This window comes from Zalophus californianus, chromosome 9 (genome assembly GCF_009762305.2).
Source record: "Zalophus californianus isolate mZalCal1 chromosome 9, mZalCal1.pri.v2, whole genome shotgun sequence".
Taxonomy (NCBI): domain Eukaryota; kingdom Metazoa; phylum Chordata; class Mammalia; order Carnivora; family Otariidae; genus Zalophus; species Zalophus californianus.
Genome location: NC_045603.1, coordinates 4,235,115 through 4,259,427, shown reverse-complemented (window position 1 = coordinate 4,259,427; position 24,313 = coordinate 4,235,115). Strand labels below are relative to the sequence as shown.

General features: G+C 46.2%; 1 protein-coding gene across 2 annotated transcripts in view; it reads left to right on the top strand.

Annotated features, from left to right (window-relative positions):
- Positions 1–132: 132 nt before the first annotated feature.
- Positions 133–24,313, top strand: part of ATXN10 (ataxin 10) — a 162,221-nt gene continuing 138,040 nt past the window's right edge. The window contains exons 1-2 of one of the 2 annotated variants that reach the window (XM_027592736.2): positions 133–462; positions 21,543–21,734. In XM_027592736.2, the coding sequence (XP_027448537.2) occupies positions 347–462; positions 21,543–21,734 (308 nt within the window). In that variant the 5' untranslated portion in view covers positions 133–346. Of the gene's footprint in view, positions 463–20,704; positions 20,743–21,542; positions 21,735–24,313 lie in introns of those variants that run through there. The other variant, XM_027592737.2, reaches the window with a different exon arrangement.

Here is a 24,313-nt window from a genome sequence, read left to right as displayed (position 1 = left end):
CCTCTCCCCCCCAGGGTGAGCCCGGGTCCCCGGCTCCTCCTCTCAGACCCGACGCCCTCCTGTCGCCCCTCCCCCGCCCTCCCCCCGAACTTCCGCTCGCGCCCCCTCCCCTCAGGCGGGACTTCCGCTCGCGCCCCCTCCCCGCTCGGCGTCGTCCCTGTTGCGGCCCGGGGGAAGCCTGGAGGCCCGTCCTCGCGCTCTCCCTCCGGGTCTGGGCTGCAGCGGCGCGGCGGCGGCGGCGGCGGCGTTGTCCAGAGGCTGCGGGGCGCGCTCCTCCCCCGCCTGCGCTGCCCCCGCTCCTCCTGCTCCTCGTCTTCGCCCGGCTCGGTGAGCTGCGAGCGGCAAGATGGCGGCGCCCAGGCCGCCGCCCGCCCGGCTGTCCGGCGTCATGGTGCCCGCGCCCATCCAGGACCTGGAGGCCCTCCGCGCGCTGACGGCGCTCTTCAAAGAGCAGCGGAACCGGTAACGGCCGGGCGGCGCGGGCGAGCGGGGAGCGGGCGCCCCTCCTCCCGGGCGGCGGGCGGCGGAGGCCTCCGCGGTGGGCCCGAGGGGCCCTGGGGGAGGGGGCTGGCCTCTGCCCCCCACCCGCCGGCACAGGTGCGGAGCCGGGCGCCGGAAGGGGACCGTTCCGGACGAGCCCGGTGCCGCCTGCCGCCCGGCTTGCTGGCCGAGCGCGCGCGGTGGGCCCCGGCCCGGAGCCCTGGCGTGGCCCGCAGTCGCGCAGCGGCGTGTCCTGGCGGGGACGGGCGCGTCGCAGAGGAGCCGGGGGGCGGCCGTCGTGGACCGCCGTCGCTGCGCGGTGGGGACAGCCTTCCGGGGCTGGGGGCAGCGCAGTGTGGGGAGTGGGGGCTCCCCGGGCCGGAGGGCGCGGGCCGCTTCAATTCCGACTGCCTTCGGCGTGGGGGCAAGATAGGCAAGTGCAGGGGGGCCCCGGCCTCTGGCGGACCTGCTTGGTTCCTGGCCTTACAGCCTGTGTGTTACTGGGCGACTTCTCCAAGCCTTTTGTTTTTTGCTTTTTGTCTAAAATGGGAATATAATCTATAACTTCATGGCGGGATTGTACAGAGGGTTGAATGAAATAAATAAAGCATGTGAAAATACAAAGTATGTGACGCTCTCAGTCAGTGCTTGTTTTACTGTGTTTTGGTCTTCTCTGGGCCTCAGTGTCCTCATCTGTTTACGTGGGAATAATGTCGCACAGCGTTTCCCTGGGAGGATTGCCGTAGGGATTAAATGAGATAATGCGTATCGGATCCTTAGTGCGTAGCACTTTACGTAAATGTTAGCTGGCATTCTTACCGTTTGATACATGCCTTGACGGTCCCCCATGTTCCAGGCTTTGTGCTGCCTGATGAAGTTGAAAAGTGAAGTCCTTTGCTGGGAAGTCCTGTTCTGGGGGGAGCTGGCAGATAATTTTATCGTGGGGGGTGTGTACAAAGCACAGAAAGCTGGGACAGCTAGACGCGGGTTGGTCCACATGATCAGTCCCTAGAGGCCCTCTAATCTTTAAATGGGACAGCTTGGTCTGAGCACTTCTGCTCCTTTAGATCACAATAGAAGCATTGAGCTTTTGAAGGCGTGGTAAAAGCCCAGGGTACTATGTGGGCTTTTGGGGAGATAGTTAATGGGTAAGATACTCCTGGGAGATTTGTCGACTGAGTTAATGCTTCAGCACATCTATACCTTGGTGGACCTCCCTTTTAGTTGCTTATCAGCCTTCAGCCATATACTGAGCACCTACTCTGAAACAGGTTCTTTGCTAGGGGCTGAGGGTATAAAGGTGAATGTGGCATGATTGGTCCCTTTTTTCAAGCAGGGTAGGGGAATCGCTGTGTAAACAAATTATAATGGTCGAGACAAGAAGGTGGTGGCACAGAGGGAATTTGTGGGTCTGTTGGGTAGACGGTGAGCAAGGAAAGGCTTTAGATTATTTTGGCTGCACAGCTTACAGATGAGAGGGCTGATTAGAACAGTGTATGCAAAAGGATCATATGCAGATTTTGCAGGGCTCCTGAGAGGATTAAACGAAATAACATAGGTAAGGTGTCTGGTACAGAGGAGACACTCAAACATCAGATCCTTCTTTATAACCTTTGAGATAAAAATCCAAGACCCTGAGCCATTTTACAAGGCCCTTCTTGACTGTCGTGAGGGGAGTGGAAGGGGAACCATTGAAGATTCTTTCTAGGGGGTGGCAAGACAAGTTCTGGGCGTTAGAAAGAACTCTCTGACTGCCATATGGGGGGTAAATTAGGGAGGGTGAGGCTAGAGGCAGGAGACTTAAGCTGACGCAGAAGCCCAAGCGAAAGAGAAAATTGCCTGAACTAGGACATTGTTAATGGGGTTGGATAGGGTAAATACTGAAAAATATTTACAAGGTTGGATGGACAGGCATCAGGGTCCAATTGGATTGTTGGGGGAGAATGAGCAAATGAAGCTTTCCACATTTGGCTTGAGCTTTTCTGGGTCAGTGTCCTTGTTCCAGGCAGAGTTTGGAGACCAGGGAGAGGTGAACTGCTGTGCAGGTCTTGGGATGGGGAGGCAGGATTGTGTGGTGGTGCAGAGAGCCCTCCATGAGGGTTTGTAAGGACAGGCTGTTGGTTCTGGTTCTGTCACTGCCTCTCTGTGCGTCTTAGAGCAAGTTCCTAGTTGCTTCTCCAATGCAGGTGGACCCAGAGGGAGGATGGGCCAAGGTACCAGGTGCTGGATGGGACGCAAAGTGAAGCAAAATGAGGCCTCGGAGCGGCATGTAGAAAACACCAGACAGAACAAAAACAGACTGAGCAAAGTAATTGATGGAACAAAAGATGAAAATCGTGGCTGAAGTAATATATTTTGTGGTACTTCCCATATGTTTGATATTACAAACACTAGCTTCTGTGGTAGCTGGAGTAAGAGAAGCATCCTGAGGTGGAAGAACAAAAACTTGGGAACCATGTAGACCTGGACAGGACTTGTGACTTATCTCTCTGGACTGACTTCTCATCTTGGAAATGGGGATGAAACTGCTCACTTTGCAGAATTATCTTGAGGATCTGTAACATCATATGTAGAGCATGGTGTTTCATGCCATTTATTTAATACCAGCAGTTAAAAAGTGGTTGGGTTGTAAGTGACCGAGAACCCAATTGTGTTTAATCTCTTGCTTTTTAGAAAGCAGTTGCAGCTGTTTCAAAAGTTATAATTTATTCTAATTTTTAGGTTTCCAGGGAAAGGGATCCCAGACTCTCATTACAATTTCTAGCACCCCAAAGTGAACAGATACTCATATCCCATTATAATGGTTTTTGATGTTCCACAAATTCTTTGATACTCCATCCTTCAAGAGGAGGAGGTTAATTCCTCTCTCCTTTGTGGGCTGAATTTAGTAACTTGCTTTTATTATAATAATTACGGCGGGAGTTGACTTCTGAGACTAGGTCATAAACGGCAGTGCCGCTCCCGCTTTGCTCCCTCTTGAATCACTGACAGAGTCAGCTGCCATGTCATGAGGACACTCAAGTATCTGTGCAGAGAGACCTGTGTGGTGAGGAATGTGATGAACCATCTTGGAAGTGGATGCTCTTTGTCCAGGGGAAACTTTCACCCCTCTGTGCAACCTCACGAGACCCTAAGCCAGAACCACCCCAAGCAGCCACTCCCAGATTCCTCACCCTCAGACCTGCGCAAGACCATAAGTGTTATCGTTTTAAACAGCTATGTTTTGGGGTAATTTGTTATATTGCAATAGATCATTGATATACTGATCTAAATTCTTCATGCTCTGGATTCCATAACCCACTTTTTGAATAGTATCTTAATCACAAAAATCCATAAAAAATTGCTTAGAGTCATAAAATACCAGTATTAAGATACTGGGTGGTGCCGTCAGTTAAGCCTCTGACTCTTGGTTTCAGCTCTTCATGATCTCATTGTGAGATTGAGCCCTGTGTTGGACTCTGTGCTCAGCCGAGGAGTCCGCTTGAGATTCTCCCTCTCCCTCTCTGCCCCTCCTGCTGGTGCTCATGTCCACTCTCTCTGAAATAAATAAATCTTTTAAAGAAAAATAATACTCAACTATTCTCTGTGGAAGGTAATTCTGTTTCTTACTACATTTGTTTCATACCTTTTGTTTAATGTACATACCTGCATTTTTAACATTTAACAAGTGATTTTTCTTGCTGTGCTGGGAGTCTTTGCAAGTCATGGCTCAGTCCTTAAGCATCTGCCTTCGGCTCAGGTCCTGGTCCCAGGGTCCTGGGATCGAGCCCCGCATCGGGCTCCCTGCTCTGCGGGGGGCCTGCTTCTCCCTCTCCCACTCCCCCTGCTTGTGTTCCTGCTCTCGCTGTCTCTCTGTCGAGTGAATAAAATCTTTAAAAAAAAAAAATTAAAAAAAAATAAATTCTTTCTGAAACAAAGTAAGATATAAGTACATTAAAAATTCTATTTTGGGTTTTTTGCTGGAGGTTTTCCAACCCTTTAGTTACCTTCCTGGTGTATCTCTACATCATCTCTCTCTGTGATGTAGGCAGATCCCCAGGTTAACATGTAGAGTTGAATGAAATTTGTTGTCTTACTCTATACCTCCACTGTCCATTAAGTAGCCATTAGCTGTATGTGGCAATTTAAATTAATTAGAAATAAGTAAAATGAATAATTGTGTTCCTTACTTGCACTAGCCACATTTCAAGTACTTGGTAACCACATGTGGTTAGTGGCTGCCCTTTAATCACTGCAGATGTGGAATGTTTTCATCTTTGTAGAAAGTTCTATGGGTAGTGCTGCTCGCTCTTTTTTTCTGTGGAGAAGATTATGTTCTGGTTCTTGAGCATTCCTGAAGTAATGTAACATTTGGATACTACTTTCTCTAAATTCTCAAACTTAAACTGATACGTCATTGTTCTTCCATTTGATAAAGCTTTTTTTTTTTTTTAAGATTTTATTTATTTATCTGAGAGGGGGAGCACAAGCGGGGAGGAGAGGCAGAGGGAGAAGCAGACTCCCCGCTGAGCAGGGAGCCTGATTTGGGACTCGATCCCAGGACCCTTAGATCATGACCTGAGCTGAAGACAGATTTTAACTGACTGAGCCACCCAGGTGCCCCCATTTGATAAGCTTTTTGAATGAAGTGAGCATATCACATTCACTGTATCTCTAGCATCTAGCATGGAGTCTGATAATTAGAGGTGCTTGACAAATTTTTGTGGAATTGCTGGTATTTGTGTATTGCTTATTACTCATTGTGCATGCTTGGTCTTTTCTTCCAACCTCATGTAAAATATATATGTCTGTAGAGGCATATGTGTATGTATGTATGTGTACATATATATTTTTTTAGCTTTTGTTAGGATGGCTTATTTTTCCTCTTTAATCTGTGTTAAGTTAAAATTGTTTTTCTGGGGGTGCCTGGGTGGCTCGGTTGGTTGGGCATCTGCCTTGGCTCAGGTCGTGGTCCCAGGGTCCTGGAATCAAGTCCCGCATCGGGCTCCCTGCCTGGCGGGGAGCCTGCTTCTCCCTCTCCTCCCTGCTTGTGCTCTGTCTCTATCTCTGTCTGTCTCTCTCTCTCAAAAAAATAAAATAAAATTGTTTTTCTGTTTACTTTCTTCCAGGTTTTGTACATCCCATCGGATAGTACAGCTGTTTCCCTCCATCCTTCTGAACCCCTTTGCCATATAAACTGTTTCCTTTGTTTTAAAGAGAGCACTTATTGTAACATACTTTGTATTATTTCGTAGTGATTTTTACTGATTCTCTGCCTCCTTCCAGAATAGGAGGCCCAGGAGGGTAGAGATGTTTGGCTTTTGTTTGAATTATTCTGTTGGATAATGCTTCTTGAATTTGAATTTTTTCATCAGTGTGTCAGCTGGTATTTCTTCAAATGTTGCTTCTTCCCCATTCTTGCCTTTCCTTCTAGGACTCCACTTACACATGTTATACCTTTCACTATATATATATATATATATATATATATATAAAAGATTTATTTATTCGTGAGGGTGAGAGAGAGCATCCGTGTGCACACGGAGAGGGACAGAGGGAGAGAATCTTCAAGTAGACTCCCTGCTGAGCACAGAGCCTGTCTCGGGGCTCGATCTCACAACCCGAGATCGTGACCTGAGCTGAAACCAAGAGTTGGATGCTTAACTGACCGAGCCACCCTGGGGCCTCATCACTATAATTTATATGTATCACAGGCTCCTTTCTCTATTGTCCCTTCTCAGAGTTTCTGTTTGAAAATTTGCTACTAATCTGCCCTCTAGTTTTCTGATCCTCTCTTCTGCTGTGTTCTTAGTTTCAGATACTGTGTTTTTGAGTTGTCATATTGCAGAAAAAAGATTCATTACTTCTTGAACATATTTTTTTTTTAAAGATTTATCCATTTATTTTGAGAGAGTGAGAATGAGAGAGAGCGCACATGAGAGGGGGAAGGGTTAGAGGGAGAAGCAGGCTCCCCGCTGAGCAGGGAGCCCGATGCGGGACTCGATCCCAGGACTCCAGGATCATGACCTGAGCCGAAGGCAGTTGCTTAACCAACTGAGCCACCCAGGCGCCCACTTCTTGAACATATTAATTATAGTTGATTAATTATAGTTATTTGAAAGAATGTGCCTGAGGGGGCGCCTGGGTGGCTCAGTCGGTTAAGCATCTTGGTTTCAGGTCAGATCTTGATCTCATTGCTAGTTCAAGCCCCACGTTGGGCTCCACACTCCACACCCCCCGTGTGGGGCCTGCTTAAAAGCAACCAAAAAAAATGTGCCTGATAACTTTCTATTGTCAGTTTTTCTTGTATTCAGTGATTTGGTCCTGTCTCTTTTATTGAACACTGAATGTTGTATATGAAAAATTGAGGCCATTTCTAGATATCTTCCCTTTGATGAATATCTGCAAACTCAAAACCAGAATCAATCTAAAAACTATTTCTTCTAATAGTGATGGTGGAACAACTTGATATCTAATAGGAATAAAATGACCTTTGGCCCACATACTGCACCATCCACAAAAAACACCTCAACATAAAAGCTGAAACTATAAAGTGTTGGGAAGAAAACATGAGAGAATGTCTTTGTGACCTGGAGTGTAGGTAAACATTCCTTATCCAGCACACAGATAACACCATGCAAGAAGAAATTGACTTTATCAAATTAGACTTTGTCAGAATTAAAAACTTACACTCATCTCTAGACACCATTAAGAAAATGAAAAGGCAGGCCATAAACAGAAAATACTTGCAATTCATATACTTGACAAAGGACGTGTTTTAGAATATACAAAGTGCTCCTACAACGCAATAGTAAAAAGACGAAGCTAATTAAAAAATTGGGTGAAAAAACTCTATGAAGATACAGTACGTAAGTGTCCAACAAACACAAAGTGCTCAGTGTTATTAGTCGTTAAGGAAATGGAAATTAAAATGAGATACCACTTTACATTCTTTAGGATAGCTGTAACAGCAAAAAAAGGAAATTAAGTGTTGGTGAGGACGTGGAGAAATTGGAACGCTTGGACATTCTTCGTGGGAAAGGTGAATGGTGTAGCTGCTCCGGAAGAGAGTTTGGTGGCTCCTCAGAAGGCTCATGTGACTCCGCAGTGCCCCTCGTGGGCATGTATCACAGGCACAACTGAGAGCGGAGGTTCCCGCAGATAGTGGTGTGCATAACTCACAGTGGCCAAAAGATGGAAACAGCCCAAGTGTCCTTCAGCAGATGAATGGATACACAAAATGTGGTCTATCCATACATTGAAACATTATTGAGCAGTAAAAAGGAATGAAGTGTTGGTCCGTGCTACGGTATGGATGAGCCTTGAAAGCATGCTCAGTGGAGGAAGCTAGACGTAAAAGGACAAATATATGATCCCACTTTCATAAAGTACCTAGAGTTAGGCAAATTGGAGATAGCACATTAGAGGTTACCAGTGCCTGGGGTTGGGGAGGAGTTAATGCTTAATGGCTGTGGAGTTTCTGTTTGGGATATTCAAAAAGTTTCGGCCTTAGATCCTGGTGGTGGTTGCACAACAATGTGAACGTAATTCAATCCACTGAATTTTACCCTTAAAAATGGTCAAAATGGCAAAATTTATGTTAGATACACAGTAGTTTCCCCCCACCTTATTCTTGGGGGACATGTTCCAAGACTACTCAGTGGGTACCTGAAACCGTAGGTAGTACTGAATCCTATATATACTATGTTTTTTTCTATCCATACTGTCTGTGATAACATTTGATTTCTAAATTAGGCACAGTAAGAGATTAACAGCAATAACAAATAATAAAATAGAACAATAATAGCATACTGTCATAAAAGTTTTGTGAATGTGGTCTCTCAGAATCTCTCTCTGTGCTGTATTCACCCTTCTTGTGATGACGAGATACAGCACCTACCTGGCCGCGTGAAGTGAGGTGAATGACGCAGGCGTTGTGGCGTAGCGTTAGGCTGCTGTTGACCTGATGGTGCATCAGAAAGCGGGCATCCGCTTCTGGACTGTGGTTGACTGCGGGACAACTGAAACTGTGGAAGGTGAAGTTGTGGATAAGGGCACGGGGACTACCGTATTATATTTTACCACAATAAAAAAAAAATAATACAGTATACAAAAATCCATCAAATTACACATTTGAAATGGGTGAATTGTATACTATGTAAATTATATCTCAAGCTTTTACTTTTTTAATTTTAAAATTAATTTTTGAGAGGGGGCAGGGGGAGAAAGTCTGGTGTGGAGCCTGACGTGGGGCTTAATCCCATAACCTTGAGATCATGACCTGAGCTGAAATCCAAGTGTCAGATGCTTAACCAGCTGTGCCCCCAGGCGCCCCTCAATAAAGCTTTTTTTTTTTTTTAATATTTTACTAATTTATTTGACAGAGAGACAGCGAGAGAGGGAACACAAGCAGGGGGAGTGGGGGAGGGAGAAGCAGGCTTCCCGCCGAGCAGGGAGCCCGATGCGGGGCTCGATCCCAGGACCCTGGGACCATGACCTGAGCCGAAGGCAGACGCTTAACGACTGAGCCACCCAGGCGCCCCGATAAAGCTTTTATAAACAAAACCATAATGAGATACCTTTGCATACCCATTGGAATGGCTAAAATTAAAATGACTGACAGAACCAAATTTTGGCGAGGATGTGGAACAACTGGAACTCTCATAAATTGCTGGGGGGAGTGTAAATGGTACACCTGCCTTGGGAAACATTTTGGGAGTTCTTTGTAAAGTTTATCATATACCTGCCTATGACTCTAGGTATTTACCTAAGAGAAACAAGAACATATATCCACAAAAGACATAAAAAAAAAAAAAATCCTTGTAGTAGCTGCATTGATAACAGCCAGACACTGGAAACACCTCAGATGTCCATCAGTGGGGAATGCCTAAAACTACTTGGTAATTTAAATGAATGGACCACCAACAAACAGTATGGATGGGTCTCGGGGACGTACTGAGTGAAAGAAGCCAGACACATGGGCAGTATGTAATTTTATGTTTTTTTTTTTTTTAAAGATTTTATTTATTTATTTGAGAGAGAGAGAATGAGAGACAGAGAGCACGAGAGGGAAGAGGGTCAGAGGGAGAAGCAGGCTCCCTGTGGGACTCGATCCCAGGACTCCAGGATCATGACCTGAGCTGAAGGCAGTCGCTTAACCAACTGAGCCACCCAGGCGCCCCTGTAATTCTATGTTTATGAAGTTATACAGATCTGAACAATGATTGTCAAAAGAGGATGGGGATTGACTGGAAAGGAACACGAGGGAATTTTCTGGAGCAAAGGAAATGTGCTTTATGTAGGTGGGGGTATTGGTTGCCTGGGGGCATGCATTTGTCACAGCTCATTAAACTAACGTGATTTGTGTATTTCACTGTATGTAAAATTGTATCTCAAATTTTCTGCCTGTAAGTTATGACCCTTCTCACCAGTCCTCAAAAGAAAATGGGTATTATAATGCCTGCCTTGTAGGGTTGATTGATGTAGATATTAAGAGTGTGCTGTGTGTAGAGAGTCCAGAACGGTGCCTGGTACGAAGCCAGTGCCCAGCAGACTCGGACATTGCAGGCTCTAGTCAGGGTGCAAAGTGAAAAGAAATGTGTGGTAGCTCTTTAGAATTTTGTGTATTTTAAAGTCATGCTTGTAGAGTCTTTAATTTCATCTCATTTCCATGGTCAGATTCTTGTTTTAATAGGCTTTTGGAACTGCCTCTGAAACTTTGGAATAAGAAATAGGTCTGAGAACAAGAAACTCAATGGAAGAATAATGGTTTTTCAGATCCAAGATGTGGGCAGTAAGTTCATGCCACAATGGTAATTCCTTGGTAGAAAGGTATTGTAGCAATATTAAATAATTTTAAGAAGCTATAAGAACTTCCAGTAAAAAAAAGCAAGTACTTGAAAGTAACAGTGTTGTGACTTAGGCAGAGGAAATTTAGATGAGTTTGCATGGAGTGACTGCTTTAGGAACTGACATTTAGAACAACCATACTTGTGTACTCTTTGGAGAAGGAAATTGAAGCTTTTCATTATTTTCATCCTAGCGTTTTGTTGGTTTAAACTTTTGACAAATCAAAACCACAAATACGTAATGATGTCCATGCCTTTATGGAAGATGATAGAACAGATGATCTAACAAGTAGCCATGCATTTCACTTGCAAAATCAACAAACGTTAAAGTTTTGTCTTGTTCTCTCAAAGTCCAAAATGTTACTGATACTCTTAATGTCCTCCAGATGAGAACAAATTACCCCGCAAGGTAACAGCTTGAAACCACACATTTTTTCACACAGTTTGTGAGGCTCAGGAATTGCTTGGCTGGGTGGACCTGGCTGAGTGTGTTTCCTGAGGTCGCGGTCAGGCTGTCCACCCAATCACCCAGCCTCTGAAGGCCTGACTGGCTGGGAGCCCCGATCCCAGGCTCTCGCCAGGTTTTGGGCAGAGGCTTCAGTCCTTGCGACATGGACCCTTCCCTAGGGCTGCTCACGCCAGCGATCCAAGAGAGTGTGCTCAAGATGGACGCTGGAGCATCTCTATAATCTTGGAAATGACCTACCCTTTTTACTGCATATTGTCATGGTCACGAGAGGGATCACACATCAGGGCATGATCACCGGGAGGGGGGGCACTGTGGTGGGAGGACTCTTTGTTTCACTGTCCAGTCCCATGACTTCGTAAGTGATACACTACAGTTTGCGTGTCATGTTTACATTATGTTTTTGAATGCTGCCAGTTTTCACGCATGGAGAGCTAGATCGTTAACTGCAGCCGTTGTAAAGTATGCCAGCACAGGAATACATTGCAATTTACCCTTTTACTTACTGACGGATATTTGGATGGCCTTGGGAGTTTTGGTAATTCCTACTGCACTCTTCTTTCTCCAAAAGCAGGGGAGGCCCGTCCTAGCGCTGACTTTCGCATGTTGGCCCTGATTGCCACACGGTGTAGGGGGCTTCTGCCTGTCCTGAGCATGCTTCACTCCTTGGTTTTAGACCTGTTTGTAGCCGAGCGTTTCCATTCAGTTTTTGAGTATGGACATACATGTCTTGTTTTAAAGCTGGGCTTTGTATTTATATATTTTATAAAGAACGGTGATTACATTGTTTGGAATGGAGGGGAGATGTATCAGGTGTGACAGGCATCTCTGACGCAGCTCCTGGTCCATTTTGGGTGCTCAGTACATGTCGAACTGCATAGCGCGATGCGGACCCAGTGGCTGTGATGAGAACACCCCTTCTGAGCACTGTCCGAGAGCCAGTCAGTAATGATTACTCTGGTTACTTCAAAGCTTTTAGTTTGGTTTACTTTTATTTGATCACTTCACATGTGCCAGCGTTTAGAACTGCGGTGGTAGCTGATCAGCGTAAAGAGCTGTAGTCAGCACTTAACATAGCAAGAGCTCAGATGCTAGAATACTGAGTCTGTAAGTATGAATGTCTTATGCCTTCATTCCTCTGCACATACACACACCTAATTTTCCCTTCAAGATTTAATTACCATTTCACCTCCTACTGAACGCCTGCCTCCTGCCCTGTTTTCCCTGTGGCAGTCTGTGCTTCCCTGTTTGAAAGAGCTTCTCAGAATGTTGTAATCAGTCACCTGCCGGCCCCAGTGGGATGAGAGCAGCCTGAGGACAGGCATCTCCTTATTTACCTCTGTATTCTCAGTACCTGCTTGAAGCGCTAGCACAGAAAGAGCACTTGATGGGGTTTTTATTATTTCTTGAATATTTAATTTTCTTGAGTCATTAGATATAAAGAGTGTAGACAAAAGACTCTAGCAAGGAAGGCATAGAAAAAATGCCAAATATGACAGAGGACTATGATTTCAAAGGTTAAAAAAAAATGCCTCGGTATTCCTAATTGTTTGTATAACTACGTTGACAAACTTTCACAAAGGGAATAGAATGAGCACGTTAGAGGTCATCATACTATAGAACGCAAAAACAACCTATCCGCCTGTATGTACACATACTCACATAGGTTTTCCCCAAACATTACTGAGCCTCTGGCCAGCAAGAATCTTTGGCTGCACCGAAAACAAAAAAATGAAACAAAACGAAAAACCCAAAAAAACCCACACGCGTCGTCAGCTTCGCTAAGGTCACCATATGGCATCTTGACTCAACCATGATTCAGATCAGCTTTGTTGAGAGAGAACATCAATTAAGTGACGCTGTAAAAAGCACTTTGCAGAGTAGGATGACAGTTTCCTTTATTTTTACCGAGGCCATGAGCTGGAGGACCACATGGAACGATTTGGTAAGGTGTTCTGACTCAACTTCAAAATACAGATGTGGTCAGGGGGAGCCACCCTCACATTCAATTATCTTAAATGGACAAAACAGACAGGAAAACGTTGGAGCCAGCAAGTCAAAGTAAATAAGGCCGGGGCTGTGACCACCAGTGCCCTCAGAGTAGGATTTCTCAGCTCCTCATTCTTCCAGTCTTTTGTAGTGGTCCCTGGACCTTGGGCAAGGAGACTCACGCAGAGGCCCAGGAACCCTGGGCCCACCTGCGCTGAGTCAACCTCTCTGCCCGCCACAGGCCTGGACGAGTCATGTCCGAGCTCAGGAGCCCGTGTGTGAGCCAGTGAGGCTCTTGTTGCAGGCCCCGAGCTGTTGGCGTGTGTCGGGCTCAGGGAAGTGCCTGGCACACAATAAGCATGATTTAAGTGTTCGTGGTTGTCATCGTCCTGGAGTATTTACAGCTTTATCAAAGGACATTAAAGAAGACAAATGGTAAGATATACCATTATTACATGATGGAAAACCTCAGTAGCGCAAAGACATCCATTCTCCCCAGAGTGACTTGTGGTTTCAGTGCCCCTGAAAATAAAATCTCGACAGGCGTGTTGGTGGAAATTCACAAGCTGATTTTCTCATTTATATGGTGAACGAGGTTTTCTCTTACTCCCCGATTCCCTTAAGGCTTTGTATGAACCCTTTTCTGACTCCTCAGCTCTGAAAGCCCTTCGTGTTTGCCCTCCACAAAATTCTGTGCGTCCTCATTTTCTTCTCTGAACATTGATCTTCTTGATCAAAGTGAAATACGGCTTGCCTCTGAGGGGGATGCCTTTCCAGAAGGTCTTCCAAGTGGGAGGCTGTTTTCTCTCTCTAGCGTACCCTGGGCTTGAAGGTGTGCTAGGCATTCTCCTTGATGGTCCTGGCTGCTTTCAGATCTTCTCCTCTGGAACCCTTGCAGCTTTCCATCTCACGCTGTCAGTGTGTACCCCATGTGTGGCCACTTTCGCCACTAGAATTCCCTGGGTCACTTCACCTCGTTCCTTGAAGAGTGAACCCTAGGTCACTGTTAACTCTGCACTGCTTGTCCTGTCTTAAATCTTGGTAATTTCAGTATTCACATAGATCACCGTTCTGTTACTCTGGCCTTTTTGTTCCTTGACTTTCTGTCAATGAGCTTGAGCACCACCCTGCCAAACCACAGACTGCCAGCACCACCCAGGCCTTATCATTAACTAGAGCTGCCTTCCTGCCACAATCTCAGTTCAGGGGTCCCACTCTGGCCACCTGTTTGATCTTCTCTAGGTCACCTCCTCCAAGGGTCTTCAGTCCGACCAGGGCCTACAGTCTGTTGATGCTACTACTTTTTCGCTGTTTCTATTGAAATTTTAAGTAGGCTCCACGCCCAACGTGGGGCTTGAACTCACAACCTTGAGATTAAGAGTCCCGTGCTCTACCGACCGAGCCAGCCAGGTGCCCCTGTTCTACTACTTCTATTTCCTGTTCCTTCTGTTCCTCAGGTTCACATTTTCTTTCTTGACCCACGTTAGATTGACGGATCGGTAATAAAAGCATTGGCTTGTTTATCCACCCTTGGTTACCTTGTCTCTTCTCTTAACTTTGCCTCAGGCTTCCCTGGGACAACTGCAGCTCTGGTTAAAGCCAGCTTGCTATGTCCTCTGTGCCTGCACCCAGGTGACTGAGCAAGGCTGGAGAAAAGCCTACAGCCATGCTCACTGGTCTCGCAGGAAGTTGACGATCCCTGTGGAATGGTGCTGATGGGTCTGTGTTTAGATTGGTCACGAGCCTGCCTTAGTGCTGCCTGGCAGTCCTCCTGTCTCTCCCTAGTCCGTTCGGTCTCCTGCTGTCCTGGTCAACCAGGTCACACCTTTCGCTTTCCTTAACTTTCCGTTGTCTCTCCCTCATCCTCACTCCTGGCTTCCTATTTCACTGAGAAGAAGGAAGCAACCAGAAGGTAATTTCCAGGACTCCCCATCACCCTCCCTCCCCAGCCACCTGTATCCTGCCCATCACCTGCCTTCCCTTCTGGGGCTGTGGGTGAACGACCCTGCTCTGAATGCCACCACCCTCGGACCTGCACACTCTACTTCCCTCCCTTTTGCATGCATTGCTCCAATAATTCTACCCCCCCTTCTTAAATCATCAGTTTTACTCTTTCTGTTGGATTATTTTCATCCGATTATACATCTGTAATTTTTCCCATTGTGAGAAAATTCTCTTTCCTTGAGCTGTGATCCCATTTTTCTGCTCCCCTTTATAATGGAACTCCTGCAAAGAGTGATTTATATTTACCTACCTCAGTTTCTCATTTCTCTTGAACCCCATTCCATGTTGCTAACCAGCGGTGTTCCTCTTCAGTTCTTCGCTCCCCTAACCTACCAGCTGTATTTGATGGAGTTGCTCACATCTTTATCCTTGAAACCCTTTTGCCCGCCCTGCATGCCACCACCCTCTTCTGAATCGCCTCCCTTGTTGGCTGCTCCTCCCTGGCTCGGTCCTCAGACCTCTTTTTCCTCCCTGTGCTTACTTCACTCCCGAGTGACCTCGTCCAGTCTCGTGCTTCAGTACTCTCCATCTGCTGGTGGCTGTAACATTTTGCCCAGGCTGAGCTTTCCTTCTGAACTCCAGACTTGTGGATTCCCCTTGCCTCCTGCATGGTTCATCGTTTCTGAAAAGCACCTCCAGCCTCACCGGTCCAGCCTGCAGAGCCCCCCACCCCCTGGATACCTCCAGGCAGCCTTCTCCCTTTCAGCGAGCTGCACGGACATCTTTTGTGATGTTCCTCAGGCCACAGTTCTGGAGTCCTCCCTGGATCCCCTTTCTCAGATGGCCCTCATGACAATTTTGTCATCAGATCTCGTCGGCTCTATCTTGAGAAGATATCCAGAGTCTGATCTCTGCTTACTCTGCTGCTGCCATTCTTTTCCTAGAACAGGGTCCTAACTGCTCTGCCTCCCCTGTGGCCCGTTCATCACAGAGCAGCCAGAGGGGTCCCTCAGAATCAAGGGCACTACAGCCCTCCGTGGCTTCCTGTCGGGATACAAGCCGAAATCCTTCCGGCCCGTGTGGTGTGGTTCCATCTTGCCTCTGACTCAGGTTACCTTTCCATTCCCTCGTCGGGCTGCCTCTCCACGAGCCCTCCGTCTTCCCTGTGATGCACCAGATACGCCTTCGCCTTCCATCCACATCTCTCGGGAAAGGGCCTGGCGTTTCCCTCCTGTCTCTGGTTCTGTGCTCAAAGACCACTTTTCTGAATAAGGTTCTTAATGAGGCCTTATGTACAAAATCTTTCTCCGCCTGAAAATATAAAGACATTCTCCATACGTTTTCTTCCAGAGCTTTATAGTGTTGGCTAGCATGTATTCCTAGGTGCATCTGGAGTTCCTTTCTCTGTCTGGTTATATAGGTGAGGGTTCAGTTCTATTTTCCCCATAATGGCCTAGTGGTTGCTGCGGCACCAGAGTGGCCCAGCCCCCCACAGATCCCGTGGCCCTGCTGTCACTCGTCAGGTTGCCTTGACTGCAGTGCTGTTCCTGGACAGTCCAGCCAATGGTTTAATTTTCCACCTTGTGTGCCAGTTTCACTTTTTCTTGGCTTCTTTCACTTGGCGTCGTGCATTTGCGACTCGATTCTGACGAGAGGTGAATTTTGACTGTAGTGAGGACAGTGGGAAAGAGGGAACCGTGTCATTTTTGGGGGGAGTGGGGAGAGGACCGATGTGTGTGGACTCTTTAAAGCAGGGGTGCTAGACTGATCTGGGCGCCAGGTCAGGCCCACCTTATGAGTGTCGGTGTCTTTTTTTTCTTAAATGCCCTGTGAGTAGGTTTTACATTTTAAGTGGTTGGGAAAAATAAACTTTGTGGCACATGAAAACTGCATGAACTTTAAATGTCAGTGCCCCTCAGTGGAGCTTTATCAGCCCTCAGCCATGTTTGTTCGCTCAGGTGTTGTCTGTGGCTGCCTTGTCTGTCACGGAGCAGTGACAGACGTGGGCAGGCTCTCTAGTCCCAAGTGTTTACTCCCTGGCCTTTTCTAGATAAACGATTGGTCTGTGCTATCAGGGACAGCTTGAGAGTTCCAGATGGAACAGAAGAGGGAAAGGAGAGCTTGAGGTCTACAAAGATGAATCTCAGAATTCTGCCCCAGGCAGTTTCTGGCAGGAGAAGCAAATGTTTTTATTTTCTGTTTTATTTTGTGCAGTCCAGCCTGGTCAGATCAGTAAGCAGGGTGGTGGGGGTTGTGGTTTTAAATAACAACCAGTGATTCTTTTTTTTTTTTTCTGCTGCAAGATTTTATTATTATGTTTAGTCTACAAATTTGATCTTTTAAGAAAAATTCACAAAATACTCAGTTGAAACCACATTTCTGGTTCATCAGATTTCAAATATATTTTACTGTGCTGAACAATATATTCTTTTTTTTTAATATTTTATTTATTTGAGAGAGAGAGAGTGAGAGAGAGAGCATGAGAGGAGAGAGGGTCAGAGGGAGAAGCAGAGTCCCCACTGAGCAGGGAGCCCGATGCGGGACTCGATCCCGGGACTTCAGGATCATGACCTGAGCCGAAGGCAGTCGCTTAACCAACTGACCCACTCAGGTGCCCTGAACAATATATTCTAATGCTGTCTAAAACCCAGCCAAATTATTTGTCCTTATTCATTTATACACATTCTGTAATTTTTTGGAAACCAAGATTAAGGTAAAAAATATCAACAAAACAACGAGTGATTCTTATTTTAATCTTGGAACTTGGGTGCAAGGTATTAGAATCCATCTTTTCTCAAGCAGGGAAGTCTCAGCAGGGCAGGGCAGTGATGAGCCTTTGGTTTCCTTTTCAGCAGGAGGTCCAGCCTGACGGATGACTGACTGGAAAAATGTGTGTGCACATCGGGCCGCGGGCCTATCTAATCTCTGACATACGGTCATGGGGAGTTTTCTTTAATTTTATTCAGACTGGACTTGCCAAGATTAAACCTACAGATCTGTTCAAACTTGAAGGAAATGAAATTCTACCTTTTGTAGAATTCAAAGGCTTTTTTTTTGTTCTGTAATGTAACATTTCATTTGTACGTTGTCTTCGGGGTATGCATTCCTATCTAATAGGAATGTCTAACAGTTGAATTTTAATTGTCCTCCTAAGTACTTTCTGCCTTCTGTGAATAAAGTAGCTAAGCTTTTTAAAGTCTGTGAATATTTTATGTTAGTTTGGTTAAAGCAGAAGTGACAGCAATTATGATTATTAATAGTAACATTTGTAATATGGAACCATTGGTCTTTACTGTTCCACTGTCATTAATCATTTCACGTATTTAACCGCATTGTCTTGACTGGGAACTTAGAACTTGAAGACAGAGTACATTAGGGCTATTTGGATCTGTTATACCAAATAGCTTTCTTTCAAGGCTGTTGGGGAACACAGAAGTATATACAAGACTGTTAGATGCTTTCCTAGTTCTTTTTTTTTTTTTTTAAGATTTTTATTTGAGAGAGAGAGAATGAGAGAGAGAGAAAGCACATGAGACGGGGGGAGTGTCAGAGGGAGAAGCAGACTCCCCGCCGAGCAGGGAGCCCGATGCGGGACTCGGTCCCGGGGCTCCGGGATCATGACCTGAGCCGAAGGCAAGTGGCTTAACCAACTGAGCCACCCAGGCGCCCCGATGCTTTCCTAGTTCTTACTGGTAGCGAGTGAAAACTCTTTCTGCATCTGGTGAAAGTTGTTCATGTATTATACACAAAGATGGTGAGTCAAGTCTATAAGCATTTATTGTATCACTCTCAAGGAAAGGGTTTTTTCTACGCTTTCTAGGGGAGCCAGACATCTAACAAATAGTCTTCGCTATTGGGAAATTTAAAATATGGTCGGTCGGGTTACATTCCCCCCTTTAAGCTCATCCATTGTGTCACCTGTGGAGAAGGAGAGATTAGATGTTTGTTAAGTATCAGTCATAAGATATCTACATTTTACTGAAAACATGACCTTCTTTCGAGGATAAAGGAGATGTGCAGGCCAGGATGTATGGATTCCCTGACGGGCGTGGAAGAGGCGAACGGATACCCCGATTGTTCTCTATCTCCAGCTGCTGCCACCCCATGCACTAATTCCCTTGCTCACCTCGGCTGGTGCCCGGCTCAGGGTACCCGCTCAGTTTGCACCTGTGAGGCAGGCAGATGCCACCGAGCGTGCGAAATGTCTCATCACTGTTACCAGTTTGAATAAATACAATTAGTGAATGCCAGATCTGGGCCCTAGAGATACAGAAAAAAATAGGATGGGCTGTTTTCCCATGATTTATGGGCCAGTGGGGGAGCTGGGCTGGAGAAGTGAGTCTAATCTAATGTGGGTAGGTGTTAGTCCAGTCTTATGGATGGAGTTCAGTGGGACGTCGAGGTGGGAGCTGGTCTGCCTGGAGTAGCGGGGGAGTTTCTCCAGGGCTGGGAGTTTCCAAAAGGCCTCAATAAAGAGATGCAGGATTTTGCAGGGAGAGAATTGGGTGGGGGTTGTGTGGAAGGTGCATTCTGGGGGAGGGTGTACGTTTAAGCAGAGAGGTTTGCAAGTGTCTGGTGTTTTCAGGAATCCATGGGTGTGCAGCCTGGGGAGAGCAAATGACAGTGATCACCATCCCGAATTGTTTTCTCTTCACACCGCAAACGTGAGTTGCCGTGTGCCGAATAAGGGCTACCATGATGATTCTCTGGCAGCTATTAATAGTTATTTTGACTTTAGGAAGATGACGATTGGCCTTAGCTCAGTTAAACATTTTTCTTTTGATTAAAAGTGTAACAAAGGAGAAAGGCTTTGTGCGTACGTGACAAATTAGTCATGCAGCATTGGGAATTATTCATAGGATAGTTCGGGAACTTACTAATTGTTCCATGCTTGGACTATCAGTTCTCCAATTTACCCAAGAACAGTGCTTTTTTTTCCCATCTTGCTTTATCGTCTACCAGTTTTGAGTCCAAAGCTTTTGATGTTTTCGATACCAGTATTGAGTACAACAGATGTTAAGGTTTCAAAGAGCGGCTTCTGGGAAGACCATTCATGGTAGCAAGGTGGTGCCCGCATGAGGGTAGCTTGCAAAGGCCTGGTGGGCAGAGGTCATGTCGGCTTCTTCATCACAAGTGAGATGATGCTATCTCAGGAGGAGAAAGAGGCATTATTGCAGATGATTCAAGGGGTCGCACTCCTTTTATTTGACCATAACATTAAATAATAGATGCCATCAAAACTTTGTGCATTGGGGGCAGATAATGAGGTTCGTTTATTGTTGTAGAAATCCTGATCACGCTTGGCATCCATCCACATGTTTTAAACTCTTGGGTGTTTTCTTAGCGTGTTAACATCTGCGCTATATTTAGTACTCCTTAAAGATGTCTCGAGAGCGTGCGTGAATTTTCTTTATGGCAAATCGTCACTGAAAAGGGCTTATGTGTGTAATTGTTTCCTACAGTCCCTGAGACAGGGTAAGTACTGTACCCTTGGGCTTCCACGGTTTTATTTGGTTACTCAGTCACTGATAAATAATGTGATTTACGTCCTCTCTCCGTGAGCTGAAAACGTGCCAGTTGCAGTACAAGGACTCAGGGTCCTGAAGCTCAAGGAGGGGCATGTCCCTGGGCCCTGCGCAGGGAGAGATGTGTGGAGGGGCTCCGGCAGCACCTGAGCGGGCACAGTGACTTGGGTGGTCCGGTGTCAGTGTTCTGTAGGAACTAGCAGCCCCCCGGTGACCTGGCGCAGTGGGAGGAAGGGGAGGGGTGCTGGGATTGGGCCACGACCATTCATACGGTCGGTGCGAATCTTCGAGAATCTCTCCAGTTGTCCAGCGCAGCAGTTTTTCTTCTGACCTTAAAACGGATGGCTGTTTCTTCAGGAGATTCATGGAATGAGGAAGTTGGCTTGCATTTTGGAGCCATGTTGCACAAAAAATTCTTACCTTCATAGCTCTGTAACGATAGTCAGTGCAGACCGTGCTTCCGGGATGCGAGGCATGGGGGAACTGAGATGCCCAGAGGGACCAGCCACAGGTTCATATTTCTCCCCTGGGCATGCACTCTAGGTGGAAGGGTGCCCTCGCTCGCTTGCTCACTGCTTGCTTGCCCTGTCCCCTGCTCTCCCCCTCTCTCCCCCTCATCACTATCTCTGTTTCTCTATGTGTGTTTCTCCCTGTTTATCTCCCTCCTTCCTCCCTTTCCTCCCTGTCTCCCTCCCTCCGTCCTTCTTTCTCTCTCTCTCTCCTTCTCATCTGTGCAGTGGAATATATACACAAGCTCCGTGCATGTGTTGCTGGATTCTCTGTATCTAGAGAATGGACGGCGGGTTGGCCTCCCAGACAGTTTCATGAATAGTGTTTCTCGTAATTGTACTTTAGTACATGTTGGGCGGCAGCAGACACAGTCATATTCTCTTTCTAGAACAGAGACTGTACATAATCTGTTTTGATTAAGGACAGATCCATAAGCATAGACCCTCCCCTGAGACTGGTATTTGGGTTGTCACAGGGGGTGGGAATACCAAGTCAGACTGCTTCTATTGGAAATGGGCCTCTGCCCGTTATTAACCCAGTGATATGGGCAAGTTACTTAAATTCCCCTCGATTTCACTTGTCTTTAAATAACACATGAAAAGTTTGGTAAGAACGGTGCCTGGCTAAGCGCTCCGGGTATGTAGCTCTTCGATTTTGTGTTGTAAGTTAAGGAGTGAGAACAGACAGGTCTAGCCCACCTCCCCACAGAAATAAGTGTAAGCAGTATTCTGAATAGGACATTTGGAAATTAGATTTTTTCCCTCTGGTTTGTAACAGTTTTATCCTTTTTTTTTTCCCCAGAGAAACCGCACCCAGGACTATCTTCCAAAGAGTCCTGGACATCTTGAAGAAATCTTCCCATGCTGTTGAGCTGGCCTGCAGAGATCCATCCCAGGTGGAGCATCTGGCCTCCAGCCTGCAGCTAATAACAGAATGCTTCAGGTGTCTTCGAAATGCTTGTATCGAGTGTTCCGTGAACCAGAATTCCATCAGGTAGTGTTCTTTGCGGTGACATACGTACCTTTGATTGTATTTCCTTGTGTATGTGCATGCTGGTCTGCTGTATAGGTTTATCGGTGAGAAATAGTTTTGGCATCATGGTATTATTACCCAGCGGTAACCACAAGGCTAGGATTACATCTCCAGCGGACAAATGCTCTGCAGTCTTGCCACTGGACACTTGTAGGCGAGCATATAAATGATATGACATATAATAGAGTGTTTTTAACATTAAGGGTTATTTTGGTTTCTTCTCTTTCTAATATGTTTTGAGGTATTTGGTTATAGACATATGGCATGGTGATTTTAACTTAATTTTGATTACCCGATCCTAGATTCTGCCTTTCTAAAGGCATACACAGTTCTGGACCTCACTTTTCTTAGTTGTAAATGTTTTAATTAGTTTTAGTGTTTTAATTAGTTAGCCTTGTGTTTAAACACTTTGAACAAGGAACGCGTCTTACAGCTCTCTAAGACGACCTGTTTTAAAACTTGCTTAGATCGTGCAGTTGCAAGCTCTCCTTCTACCTGTTTTATAAGGCTCATGTTTCTGAAAGGAGGAAAGAAGATAAACGAGAGAATTATTAGGTGCCGTTTTTGTTCTTTTGCCTGTTACTCTCTCCTCCCAGAACTGAGCACCTTTCTTCTTTGATTTAATGGAATCTGCTTTTTATTACAAATTTTTACTCGAGATGAAGTCAGAAGCCACAAAGAGCACGCTCCCCTTTCTTTCTTGGACTTGAATGTAGATGGAGCCTCCAGGCCTCTCTGTCACTGCTGTGGTGGGTGAAGCTGGGCTGGTCCAGAAGCCAATGGAGGGACCCCCTTTGCTGCCTAGACGGTCTTATACCTGAGGCTTTGATGTGATGAATGAGATTTTTAAGATCAAAGGAGAGTGGGGATAAATGCCAGGGTTGTTTAATTTCAATACTAAGCAGACCCTGCTGTCCATTTGCAGGTAAATGCAGAGAAACATTAATAATGTTGTTAATCATAGTTAGCATTTTAAAACATAACTAGTTATGTGCTCGAAACGAAGCCAGGGGCGGAGGCTAGTTTTTTTTGTCCCTTTCCCGACAGGGGATCCCCTCCGGTGTGATGGGGGAGGGAGAGGAGAGCCTTAGAACAGAAACTCTTGACTGCGGGCTGGCAAACGTGCCCTTGTGCCTTGCCAGCCTCGCAGAGAAGGAAGCGAGCGTTCGGTGGGCCTGCCCTCCACACGAGGCTTTGTTCCCAGGGCTTAACTGCAGTGTCTTGTTTTATTTCTAGAACAAACCCAAGAAATAGCATGCTACTGTTTTTCCACTTTCACAAAAGAAGAAAGTGTGACTCGGGCTAAGGAACTTGTCTGACAGTCCCTCACTCTATGAACGGTAGACTAGCCAGGGAATGCTCTCGGTGACTCCCAAGCTCAGCTCAGAATCGCTTGTCATAACTGCCCTGACACACCTGCTGACCCTGTTGTGGGTGACTGCTCCATCCCTTGAACGGCCACGGGACCCTGAACTGGGGCCTCGACCTTCCTGAGTACTGGTTGGTCTTCGCCTCTGGAAGTCAGGGCAAGCAGTATCTCCCACCCAGGGCTGTTGGGCGTTTTAAATGAGATTACTTATGCAAATTGCCTCCTGTGCCGTGCCCACGGTCTGCTCAGTAACTGTGTTTCTGCCCCTCGGGAACGCTAGTGCAATAAAAGTGTATGATAATACAACTTTCTTAGCAATTAATCTTTATTTTCTATTTCTGAGTGTACAAGTGATATGCAAACTATAAAAATTCAAACATTGCAAGAAAAATACTGTGGCAGATGAAATATCAGCTGTCTTCTGGCAGGGCCATCTTCTGGGGGGCAGGCACTGAGCCACTGTTCCTACCAGTCTTACAAGTAAAGAACAAAGGAGCAGTGGCTCTCTCTGACCGTCTGGCCTTGGGGAAGGCTGAGAGGGCCTACCCGTGTCCGCACCACCCCTGACCCTATTGTTCTTTAAGGAGTGAATGTCTTGGCTTAATTCTGATTCGAGTGGAGAAGTGAAGGTAGGGAGCTGTTTCGGTTGCTGCTATAACAAATCGCTGCAGACATAGTGGCTTGCTCAAACAACAGGTTTATTATCTTACTGTTCTGAGTCAGAAGTCCAGAATCAGCTTCACTGACCTCAAGTGAGAGACCCAGTAGGGCTGGTAGTAGAGATTCTCTCTCTCTAGCAGAGAATCCATTCCCTTGTTTTTCTACCTTCTAGAGGCTGCCTGTATCCCTTGTTCACGGCTCCATCTTCAAAGCAACACCAGAGTGTCTTCCAGTGACTCTTTGTGTCTCCCACCCTCCTGCATCCCCCTGCTAAGGACTCTTAGGATTACATGATGCCCATCCAGATAATCTAGGATGATCTCCCCATTGCAAAAACCATTAATTTAATCATATCTAAAAAGTCTCTTCTGATATTTCTGACCAGTTTTGATTCTTCAGCAGCAGCTGGGTGTCCAGCAGTTCAGTTCCGTTCTGACACCACCTGCCTGGGGTCAGTGGCATCAGATCCCATAACTTAAAGGACTCGGTCCCGTAAGACGGCCCCACTTCA